Source organism: Elephas maximus, chromosome 4, assembly GCF_024166365.1.
Source record: "Elephas maximus indicus isolate mEleMax1 chromosome 4, mEleMax1 primary haplotype, whole genome shotgun sequence".
Lineage (NCBI taxonomy): Eukaryota > Metazoa > Chordata > Mammalia > Proboscidea > Elephantidae > Elephas > Elephas maximus.
Window position 1 is genome coordinate 53,103,813 of NC_064822.1, and position 12,919 is coordinate 53,116,731.

A 12,919-nucleotide genomic window follows, 5' to 3' on the forward strand; every position below is an offset into this window, starting at 1 on the left:
CGATGGATAGCCATTTTCCTTTGTTTCGAGTTAATCTTTTGTAAAAATAAGCAAATGTGTTTATGTATGTAAAGTTAGGCTTTTTGAGGTATAATTTACCTGCAGAAAAATTCACCCTTTTTAGTATACAGTTTTATTAATTTTAACCAAATTACTACCTGATCAGCAGCTGTTCTTATGTTAATAGACAGGATTTTAAAGTAGGCAAGAAAATTCTAGAGAGGATGAATGAATGGGACAAGGAAAGGTATAAAGGTGAAGTTCCGGAGAAGAATGGATAAAAACAAGTTTTTTAATAATTTTAATAATAGCTTTTTATTTTTTTTTAACATTTATATACCAGGCATATATGTATTGAGTTCTGAATGTGTATTGTCTAACTTTATTTTAGATAATACTTCACTACAGCCCTGTGATGTGGGCACTATTATTATCTTCATTTTAGAAATGGGAAAACAGCTATACAGGTGTGAAGGAAAAGCCGAAAGCTCCATCACTAGTGACTGACAGAACTGGATTGAAGCCAGGTTTATCTGACCCTAGAACTTGACATTCTTACTGTCATACAGCAGTGTAGACAGCTTTTTAGATACTTTGGCAAATATCACACACCCTCTAATTCTTTTTTTCTTCATGTCAAAATTTCTAGTTACCGTAGCTATTTGTTGTATGTTATCTAGATCTCATGGCCAGTCTTCTTTGGAAATTCTCTGATGTACCAAGATCCTGTATATAATACGACAGCTACACTGGACACCATACTCCAAATGTTTTCTGTTAATTCAGTGTCAGTGGGACCGTTAGTTTCTTAGAACAATATATTTTCATTAATGTAGCCTAAATTTATATTGACTTTTTTAGGAAATGTATACATTGTTCTTTTGGCAGTTCCTGAGGTCAACTAAAACATCAAGGTTCCAATAAATATTTGTTGATTAGCCAAACTAAAATAGTTAAATCAGTGAAAATATATTTGACCTCTGGAGTAATGTTGAACACAGATACTATGTCCAGAGATATCTTGAGAAAGTTTTGTGAATACCTTTGAAATGTACCCAGCAAAATATGTCTTAAATCTTTAGCTTGTTTGTTTATTCTAAATCTTACTGCTGTGAGGTATCTATTTGTCTAGAGTGTTAGTACCTTTGATATCAGCAAGTCACTTTTTAAAAAAAAGCTACATCGTGTGGACTTATCATAGTTTGTTTATCATTCACTCACCTATTGAGGGACATCTTGGTTGCTTCTAAAGCAGATCATTTTTGGTATCACAAAACAAGTGAATGGGCGCTATGAAGTAGGCGTGACTGCTGCAGCACCCAGTTGCTAACCATCTGGAATGTAGTCATTTAGGTCTACCTTTTTTTTTTAATTACAGGTAGTGCCTGACTTATGACACGGTACTGTCCCGTTGACCCTGTCTTAAGTCGGTTCTGACATAAGTTGAATACCTCATTTTTTTGTTTAAGTTTTCATTTTTATTGCCTTTTCTTATCAGTATCTTTATAAATCCGATCTTTATTTGTCTTTGGGGTTTGGCATGAGATTGCTAACATCAGCAGATTACCCACTGCAACATCGTACATAGTATATAGTACTAATGATAAGATGTGCCCCAAAAAAGTGATGGTCGAAAGTGTGGTTCGTTGTAGCTGGAATACGTGGTAAGTTGGGGACTACCTGTATGTATTGTGTACCGTATCTTAGTGTTCTTAGGACATTTATTCTACTCTTAATTTTTTTTTCCCCCAATAGTCTGTGGTCAAATCATATACCTATGACTGGAAAGCTTTTATCTGGTCTCTTATTGAAACTGCTCTGTATTTGGTAGTTCTTCATGTTTTAAAAATCCTGGTATAAGTTATATTTTTTAATAAATAAATATCAGTATATAGGTGAGTGAAGAAAGTAAAACAGCATTTGAAATGCAATTAAGACTCTTATTACTCAGAGTAGCATAATCCTGAAAGAGATTTTTCCTAAATCTTTTATCATATATGTGAATATTCTTTATATACCATATATCCAGTATATAAAAGTCACCTTTTATTTTCACTCTCATCATGTGTTAATTCATGGATTAAGTATGTATTGCGCACTTGCTATGTGCCAAGTATTCTTCTTCTAGGTTGGGCGCTGGGAAAGGTACAACAGAGGGGAAAAAAGAAAACTAAAAATTCTTTATCTTACAGAGCTTACATTAGTGGGAGACCAACAATAAACAAACAGATGAGGAAAAATAAGTCAGATGGTGATAAATAAATGCTATGGAGAAAGAAAAAATGGGAAGGGAATTGGGGGAATACAGTTTTAAATAGGATGATCAAGGAAGGCCTCATATAAAAATTATGCAAATTACTATTTGAACCTTTCAATTATGATTTTTTTTTTTTTTTTTTTTCAGAATGAGCACTGCATGTCTAAAATGTTTGCAACAGCAGTGCTCCTGGTTCTGATGCCATATCAGCTAGTAACTGAGACCAGTAACTTGGTGCCATGCATAACAACATAAAAATAAGGGATGGAGAAAGAGCTAGAGCATCTTTACCGTGCCGTAGAACAGAAGCAGGGCTGATATCTGTTACTAACAGGCTTAAGGACTAAGTAAATGAAGAGGAGGAAAGAAAAAAGGAAATGTAAAAAAAACATGATAGATTTTTATTTTGATTAATTGAAAAAGAAGTTATGAGATACTCCAAAATAAACTGTCGATAATAGCTTTATGTCCCAGCAGGCAGTGTCCACCACAGTATACATGGGTTATAAGGGCATTTGAAACAGTGTCTTATGTTTCATTTTGGCTGTCTTATTCCTGCCCCTGACAACTAAACTTGTGTCTTAAGTAGAGTGTTGATAAGGTAATGGAATATTTCTTTTTAGCCATATGCCTTTCCTGTGAATATATTCAGTCCATTTTTTTTAGCTGGGTTATAAATCTTTTTTTTTTTTAACTTTTATTGAGCTTCAAGTGAACGTTTACAAATCAAGTCAGACTGTCACATATAAGTTTATATACACCTTACTCCGTTCTGCCACTTGCTCTCCCCCTAATGAGTCAGCCCTTCCAGTCTCTCCTTTCGTGACAATTTTGCCAGCTTCCAAATCTCTCTATCCTCCCATCCCCCCATAAATCTTAATTTAAAAAAATTAAATGTAGTCAGCTATCATTAATAGCCTCATGATCATTTTAAGTTTTATTAGCTTCAACTATAAAATAGTCTTGGGGGGAAATAATATTAAAAATATTGAAACATTAAATTGTCAACATATAAAAGAAGTGTTTGAAAGTTTTCTTGCTTTTAAAGCTATGGTTGTTTTTAAAGTAGCTGTACAGTTTAGGAAAGGGGAAGAAGGGAGGTAAAAACAACTTTCTTTTTCTATTGGCCACTTGTCTTTTTACCAACTATATACTAAAAAAAATACTATATACTAGTAGTTTGAATACTGACTCGTAGGAAGAGCTGAGGATTTATGAAGTGGTAGTTTATAACTGTCTCCATCTGCTTTTAGTTAAAGCAGTGAGCTGATTATCTGGGACTTCATTAAATAATGTAAGTAACTAGCAACATAACATCTAAATTTCACTGAGGTCAGTTTGTTCTTGGAATCTAAGCTTCTTTTCTATTCAATGCCAGAGGGTATCTGAGCATATAGGAAAGGAAAGGGAAGAATTTTAGGCAATTCCAGAATTTTCGGCAGTTGGCTGGGTATAGATCAGAGTTGTCAAGGGAAGAACATACAGGTAGATGTTCAAGGATAATATTCTTCTAGAGTTGTTATTTACCTTTTACTTAAAGATGTAATTAGACTTGTATTACATTAAAGCCCTGATTATAATTACTTGTATTTTAAAATTGAAGTAACTGACCTGTTGTAATTATATCAGCTTATTTTTATTTTAAAAAGTATTGCGAAAACCAGAAAGCCATGTTACCAAAGTCCTGTATCTTATATTGCACAATGAACTAAAAGAGACTCAGTTAATAACATAGCCATTTAAAATTTCTGCTCATCTATTCCCTTTTACTCAGTACTCTATTGTAAGTATGTACTTTTTAAAAAAATCTTTTTTAGGCTTAATGGGGCTGTTTGAAAAACGTCGCTTTCGAAAGTTCCTAGTGTATGTTGCCAACTTCGATGAAAAAGATCCTAGAACTTTTGAGGGTGTTGATCCTAAGAAGACTACAATGCGAGATGTGTATAAGAAATTTGACTTGGGCCAAGATGTTATAGATTTTACTGGTCATGCCCTTGCACTTTACAGAACTGATGAGTAAGTTTTTTGGTTTTTAGATTTGTTTTTTTTTTTTTTTTGGAACTTTCTTACTGAATTTTCCAATTCTCTAAACAGAAAATCCTAACAAAACAAACTTAAACCATGTTATACTGTGAAAGAAGAGGGTCTAGCTGCAAATTAGTTTTAGAACCTTTTAAGTGAAATATGTTAGGTTGTAGATTTAAATCACTTCTGAAAAAAAAGAGCTTTAAATTGAAAACCAAGAATTAAAACTAAAACCTTTTTCTAATATTCATTTACTTTTCTCCAGTTATTTAGATCAACCATGTTGTGAAACTATTAATAGGATTAAACTTTACAGTGAGTCTTTGGCAAGATATGGTAAAAGCCCATACCTTTATCCACTTTATGGCCTTGGAGAACTGCCACAAGGATTTGCAAGGTAAGAGCCCATATTTAACTTGTTAGCTAAACCTGGCTCATCCTGACTCTCATCTTCAGCGTAAGTATATGAGATATGGTTGTGAATAATGAAATGAGATATGGCTGTAATGAGCTGCTTTTTACTTCTTTTTATGTGTTATTAATTTTTTATTGTGGTTAAAATATATATAATAGCATATGCCCACTTAATTTCTACATGTACAGTTCAGTGATGTTTATCACATTCTTCAAGTTGTGCAACCATTCTCGCTGTCTATTCTAAATCATTCCACCACCATTAACATAAACTCAGTGCCTCCTAAGCAAAAACTGTCCTTCCCCTCCTATTTCTCACCCCTGGTAAAAAATTTGGTTTCTGTGTATTTGCCTATTTCATGTAAGTGAGATCATTACAGTATGTGTCACTTTGTGACTGACTGATTTCACTCAGCATGATGTTTTCAAGATGTTCCCTGTTTTGGCATGCATCAGGATTTCATTTGCCTTTACGGCTGAGTAGAGCTCCATTGTGCGTATATACCACATTTTGTTTGTCCCTTCATCTATTGGTGGACATTTTGGATGTTTCCACCTTTTGGCTATTGTGAAAAGTGCTTCAGTGAACATTGGTGTACAGGTTTCCGTTTGCCTTCCTGCTGTCACCTCTGGGTATATATACCTAGGCTTGAGATTGCTGGGTGGTGTGGTAGTTCTATGTTCGACTTTTTGAGGAACCGACAGACTGTTTTCTGCAGAAGCTGACCATTTTACATTCCCATCAGCAGTGGATGAGGGTTCCAATTTCCCCACAGCTTCCCCAAAACCTGTTTTTCATTTTTTGGATCATTTGCATTCTAATAGGGGTGAGTTGTATCTGGTTTTAATTTGCATCTCTCTAATGGCTAATGAATTTGAGCATCTTTTCATATGCTTTTTGGCCATTTGAATGTCTTCTTTGATGAATTGGCTTGTTCAAGTCCTTTGCCCATTTTTTTATTGGTTTTTTTGTCTTGTTGTTGTAGAAGTTTTTTTGTATGTATTGTTTGGATATTAGACCCTTATCAGATACATGGTTCTCCAAAATTTTCTCCTAATCCGTAGATTGTCTTTTCACTTTTTGATAAAAGTCCTTTGATTCACAAAAGTATTTCATTTTTATGAGGTCCCACTTATCTATTTTGGCTTTTGATGCTTATGTTTTTGTTGTCATGTCCAGTAATACACAGTTAAAAACTAGGCCCTGCAGCCATGCCTCTATATTTTCTTCTATGAATTTTACAGTTTTAGGTTTCACATTTAGGTCCCTGATCGATTTTGAGTTGATTTTTTATATGGTATGAAGCATGGATCCTGATTTATTCTTCTGCATGTGGAAATCCAATTTTCCCAGCATCATTTATTGAAGAAAATTTTGCTTCCCCATTGAATATGCTTAAACATCCTTGTCGAAAATCATTTGATCAAAAATCATTCCACTGGTCAACATTTCTTTTATACCAGTACCAGACTGTTTTAATTACCGTAGCTTTATAGTTAGTTTTGGAATCAGGAAGTGTGAGTCCTCTTACTTATTATTCTTCAAGATTGCTTTAGCTATTCAGGGTCCCTTGCCCTTCCGTGTAAATTTAGGGATTGACTTTTCTATTTCTGTCAAGAAGGCTTATTGGGGTTTTGATGCGGATTGCATTGAATTTATAGATTGCTTTGGGTACTGTTGACATCTTAGCTATATTAAGCTTCCCAATCCATGAACATGGAATGTTTTTCCATTTATTTAATTTTTGGGTTAGTTTATTTTAGTAATGTTTTATAGTTTTCTGTATACAAGTCTTTCATCTTAATGGTTAAATTTATTCCTAGGTACTTTATTCTTTTAGATGCTGTTATAAATGGTAGTGTTTCCTTAATTTCCTTTTCCACTTGCTCATTACCGATGTACAGAAACCCAACTGAGTTTTGTGTGCTGACCTTGTACTTTGCCACTTTTCTGAATTCATTTAATGCTTTTTATTTTTAAAAACTTTTATGATTGAAATTAAATTTATACACAATGAAATGTACAGATCTTGAGTAAAAAAATCAGTTGATTTTTGATAAATGTTGTCTTAGTTATTCAGTGCTGTCATAACAGAAATACCACAAGTGGATGGCTTTAACAAAGAGGTATTTCTTCACAATAAAGTAGGCTAAAAGTACAAATTCAGGGCGTCGGCTCCAGGGAAGACTTTCTCTCTCTGTTGGCTCTGGTGAAAAGTCCTTGTTCTCAATCTTCCCCTGGTCGAGGAGCTTCTCAGGTACAGGGACCGCATGTTCAAAGGATGCGCCCTGCTCCTGGTGCTGCCTTCTTGGTGGAATGAGGTCCCCAAATCTCTGTTTGCTTCTCTTTCATCTCTTGAGAGATGAAAGGCGGTGCAGGCCACACCCCAGGGAAAATCCCTTTACTTTGGATCAGGGATATGGCTTGAGCAAGAGTGTTACATCCCACCCTGATCATTTTAACCATAGGCAGAGATTATGTATAACACATAGGAAAATCACAAAATGGAGGAAAACCACACATAGCCTAAACAAGTTGACACATATTTTGGGGGGACACAAATCAATGCATTACAAATGTATAGACTTATGTAACAAAAACCCCAATAAAATATAGAACATTTTTGTTACCCAGAAACTTCCCTTGTAGCATGTCATGATCAATCCCCACCTCCCATAGACAACTATATTTTCATTTTGTAGTGATTTTTACCACTATAGATTACTTTTACCTGTTCTTGAAGTTCATATAAAGGGAGTAATATGTACTCATTTTTGTCTGGCTTTTGCTTAACAGTATTTTTGAGACTCATTCATGTGGATCCATGTACTGGTAGATTTTTTTTTATTGTTGAGTAGTATTTCATTATATGAAAACACTACAGCTTGTGTATCCATTCCCCTGATGGTGAACATCTGAATTTTTTGGCTATTATGAATGATGCTTCTATGAAATTTTGTGTATAAGTCTTTCTATGGACATAGGTTTTTATTTCTTTTGGCTAAATGTCCAGGTGTGGAATTGTTAGTTGATATGGCAAATATGTGCTTAACTTCATAAAAACTGCCAAACAGTTTTCCAGAGTGATTCTGTCATTTTATATACTCTAATTTTTTTTTTTTTAAGCAGTATATGAGTTCCAGTTGTTCTACATTCTTGCAACATTTAGTTTTCTCTTTTTAATTTTAACCATTCAATAATTGGATGTGAAATGCTATCTCATTGTGATTTTACCTCGAATTTCATGAGAGCTAATGTTAATCACCTTTTTGTGTGCTTCTTGGCCATTTGTATGTATTTGTGGTATGATGTTCATGTTTTTTGCACATTAAAAAAAAAGTGAATTGTCTTTTTGATTTGTAGGAGATCTCGATGTATTCTGGCAGAAAGTGTTTTGTCAAGTATACATATTGTGAACATTTTCTCTCATACTTTGTCTTGCCTTTTGATAAATCAGTTTTAAATTTTAATCAGATCTAATACATCAAAAAAGTTTTTCATACTTAGTACCTTTTGAGTCCTATCTAAGAAATCCTTGCCTACCCCAAGACACAAAGATAGTCTCCTGTGTTTTTTTCCTAGAAGCCTTATAGTTTCAATATTGTGTTAAAACTTTTAAAGTTTGGGATCTATCTCGAAATAATTTTGGTGTGTGGGGTGAGGTAGGGCTCGTGGTTCATTTTTTCACACTGATGTGTAGTTGTTGTAGTACTGTTTGTTGGAAAGTCTTCCTTTTCAGGTAAGCCTTGGTGCCTTTTTGGAAGATCAGTGATTTGTTCTAATGATCTGTTTACCTTTCCTATGCCATTAATACATTGCCATGATTATTATAGTTTTATAATAAGTCATGAATCAGATAATGTAAGTCCTCATTTGTTTGTTTTTCAAAATTGTTTTAGCTATTTTAGGTTCCTTGCATTTCCGTATACATTTTAGAATCAGGCTGTCAATTTCTAGGAAAAAAAAGCTTGCTAGGATTTTCATTGGAATTGAGTTATACCTACAGATCAGTTAGGGGGAGAATTGTCACCTTAATAATAATTTCGTCTTCCAGTCCATGAACAAGCTATATCTATCCACCTATTAGACTTTATCTCAGTAGTGTTTTGTAGCTTTCATGGTAGAGATCCAGCACTTTTTTTTTGTTGTTAAATTTATTCATAAGTATGTTGTTATTTTCATGCTGCTGTTAGTGAAATTTATTTTTAATTTTATGGGGCTTTAGGTCGGCGCATACAGCTCAATCAAGTTAGTTTCTCATTCAAAAATTTATACATGTACTCTTTTATGACTTTGGTTGCAGTCCCCACAGTGTGACACCCCAGGTTCCCTGTGTCCATTCGTCCGGTTTCCGTCCCTTCCTGCCTTATTATCTTGCTTTTAGGCAGGAGTTGCTCATTTGGTCTTGTATACTTGATTGAACTAAGAAGCACATTCCTCATGTGTTACTGTTTGTTTTATAGGCCTGTCTATGTCTGAAAGGTGGACTTTGGGAGTGGTTTCAGTTCTGAGTTAGCAGAATGCCTAGGGGTCATAGTCTCAGGGATTCCTCCAGTCTGTCAGACCAGTAAGTCTTATTTTTTTTTTGTGAATTTGCATTTTGTTTCGATTTTTCCTCCTGCTCTATTGTGATCCCTGTCAGAGTGGTTAGTGGTGGTAGCCGGGTACCATCTAGTTCTTCTGGGGTCAGGATGAAGGAGGCTCTGGTTTACATGTTCCTTTAGTCCGTTGGGCTAATATTTTCCTTGTGTCTTTGGTTTTCTTCATTCTCTTTTGCTCTGGATGGGGTGGGACCAATAGTTTTATCTTAGATGGTCACTTGGAAACTTTTAAGACCCCAGAGGCTACTCACCAAAGTAGGAATGTAGAACATTTTCTTTATGAACTGTGTTATGCCAGTTGACCTAGCTATCCCCCGAGGCCATGGACCCCAGCCCTTAGCCCCAGTAACTTGGTCCCTCAAGGTATTTGGATGTATCTAGGAAACTTCTGTGACTTTACCTTGGTCAGATTGTGCTGTCTTCTCTTATATTGTGTGTTGTCTTTCCCTTCACCAAAGTTGACACTTGTCTACTATCTGGTCAGTGATTTCCCCTCCCGCTCTGTCCATCAAAAGAATTTTTTTCTGTGTTACACCTTCCCTTGAGTTCTCATAATAGTGGTCTCATATAATATTTGCCCTTTTGTGATTGACTTACTTCATTCAGCATAATGCCTTCCAGATTCATCCATGTTGTGAGATGTTTCGAGGATTCACCATTGCGTGGTATTCCATTGTATGTATGTACCATAATTTGTTTATCCATTCATCTGTTGCCGGGCACGTAGGTTGTTCCCATCTTTCTGCTGTGGTGAATAGTACTGCAATGAATGTGGGTGTGCAAATGTCTATTCTTGTAATGGCTTTTATTTCTTTATGATATGTTCCCAGGAGTGGGGTTGCTGGAGAGTATGGTATTGCTATTTCTAACTTTAAAGGAGCTGCCATATTGTCTTCCGCAGTTGTTTTACTGTTTTACATTCCCACCAGCAGTGCATAAGAGTTCTAGTCTCCCCACAGCCTGTCCAATATTTGTTATTTCCTTTTTTTTTTTTTTTTTTAGTGCCATTATTGTCAGGGTGATATAATATGTCACTGTAGTTTTGATTTACATTCCTCTAATGGCTGGTGACTGCGAGCATTTCCTCCTATGTCTGTTAGCCACCAGAAAGTCTTTGGTGAAATGTCTGTACATATCCTTTGCCCATTTTTAAATTGGATTATTTGTCTTTTGTTGTTGAGGTGTCTAATATTTTATAGGTTTTAGAGATTAGACCCTTGTTGAATATGTTGTAGCCAAAAAATTTTCCCAGTCTGTAGGTTCTCTTTTTACTCTTTTTGGTGAAGTCTTTTGATGAGCTTAAGTATTTAATTTTTAGGAACTCCCAGTTACCTAGTTTCTTTTCTGGTGTTCATGCACTGTTATTGTTTGTATTCTATTTATGCCATGTATTAGAGCCCTTAGCATTGTCCCTGTTTTTCTAACATGATCTTTATTGTTTTAGGTTTTATCTTTAGGTCTTTGATTCAGTTTGAGTTAGTTTTTTGTGTATGGTGTGAGGTATGGATCTTTTTTCATTTTTTTACAGGTGGACATCCAGTTATGCTAGCACCATTTGTTAAAGAGACTGTCTTTTCCTCACTTGAAGGATTTTGTCAAATATCAGCTGCTCACAGACAGTTGGATTTATGTCTGGGTTCCCAATTCTGTTCCATTTGTCTGTGTTGTTATACTAGTACCAGGCTGTTTTGATTACCATGGCTGTATAATAGGTTCTAAGATCAGGTAGTGTGAGGCCTCCCACTTTGTTGTTCTTCAGTAATCCTTTACTTATCTGGGGCCTCTTCCCTTTCCATATAAAGTTAGTGATTTGTTTCTCCATCTCATTAAAGAATACTATTGGAATTTGGATTAGGATTGTATTTTATGTGTAGATTGCTTTGGGTAGTATTGACATTTTCACAGCGTTGAGTCCTTCTATTCATGAGCAGGGTATGTTTTTCCATTTATGTAGATCTCTTTGTAGATGCATCTGTCTACATAGTCTGTCTTCCTATTCTTTCCATGTGTGCATCTGTGTCTATTCTGTCTTTTTAGAACTCAGAAGTGATTAGGCTTAGTATCCACTCTATACTGGTGATTGATTATATTACATTAGATTACATTATGGAAGGTCATTACGTTACATATTAGGTGTCGTCCCTGGGTGGTGCATATGTTAAGTGCTCAACTGTTAGTGATAAGATTGGCAGTTCAAACCCACCCAGAGGCATCTTGGTAGACAGGCCTAGTGATTTGCTTCTGGTGGGTCACATCTTGAAAACCCTATGGAGCAGTTCTATTCTGTACACATGGAGTCGCCATGAGTTGGAATAGACTCGACGGCAATAACAACAACATGTAATTACAGTACGTTAGATTACATTATGGAAGGTAATCTGCTCTACCCAAGACCAACTTGATTTATTCACGTGTAACTACTCCATGACAGCAGCTAGACTAGTGTTTGGTTAAACACCTGGGAAACGTTGCCTAGCCAAGTTGGCACATAAAATTACGCACCCCCCCCCACCCCCCGCCTTTATTATAACACTTGTTAGGACTTCCAGAGGAATGTTGAATAGAAGTGGTGAGAATGGACATCCTTGTATTGTTCCCAGTCCTAGGAGGAATTTATTCATTATTTTGTTATTATATATATTTTCTGTAGATTTTTTTTTTTAATCAGATTAAGCTCCCTTCTATTCATAGTTTGCTGATAGTTTTTATCATGAATAGGTGTTGTCACTGAGTTAATCCTGTGGCTTTTCTTTGTGCTGTTAATGTGGTGAATTTCATAGATTGATTTTTGAATATTAAACCTTGTATTCTAGGATAAGCCACATCTAGAATCTCATCCAATTGGTTCCTTTCAGGAGTCTCACTTCTCCATTTTCCATTGCTTTTAGTTACCCTCCAGTGCCTTCTGATAGTTTTTCCCCCCGTGCAGAGTTGTATTTATCTGCAGGAGGATTAGGCCAGTATAAGCTACTCCTCCATTTTTGGTCAATCAGTGCTTATTTTGACTTGTATGTAACTGTGCCACTTATTTATCCCTCAGTTTGTCATTTTGTCTTTTATAACTGATGCTTTAAGAACTCTTAAGCCAAAGCCTTTTCGAAGGAAATTGAGCAAATGTGTATTGTCTATAACTCATTAAGTTCTAAGGAAAGAGACAATTAATTGGAATTTAAAATTTTTTCTAGGCTAAGTGCTATTTATGGAGGTACCTACATGCTGAATAAACCAATTGAAGAAATCATTGTGCAAAATGGAAAAGTGATTGGTGTAAAATCTGAAGGAGAGGTGAGTAGCTTTTATAATTTAAACAATATTGTGTTCTCACAAAGAAAATTGTATTAACTGATAAGTACTTATTTTGGTGCAGACATTGATGCTAGATTCCAGACTTTATATGAATTTTTTATGCTACGTTGATGCTCATAATGACTAGGGACTAGTGACAGATGGTGTGCTTTATTGTAAAAAATCCACAGATCTTAGTGTTTGCGATTATGTTGATTGCATATTTTATGTAGTGTGGGTAGCAACCTCTCAGATATTCATTTAAACTTAGCTTTATTTGAACCACTTAAAACTTATTGGTTGAAATTGAGCTTGGCCAATATTGAACACTTTATT

At 35.2% G+C, this 12,919-nt stretch overlaps 1 protein-coding gene across 1 annotated transcript in view; it reads left to right on the forward strand.

Annotated features, from left to right (window-relative positions):
* GDI2 (GDP dissociation inhibitor 2) overlaps positions 1–12,919 on the forward strand; it is a 47,257-nt gene that overhangs the window by 25,200 nt on the left and 9,138 nt on the right. The window contains exons 5-7 of the mRNA XM_049882055.1: positions 4,075–4,273; positions 4,548–4,679; positions 12,484–12,583. Coding sequence (XP_049738012.1) covers positions 4,075–4,273; positions 4,548–4,679; positions 12,484–12,583 — 431 coding nt within the window. The remainder of the gene's footprint in view (positions 1–4,074; positions 4,274–4,547; positions 4,680–12,483; positions 12,584–12,919) is intronic.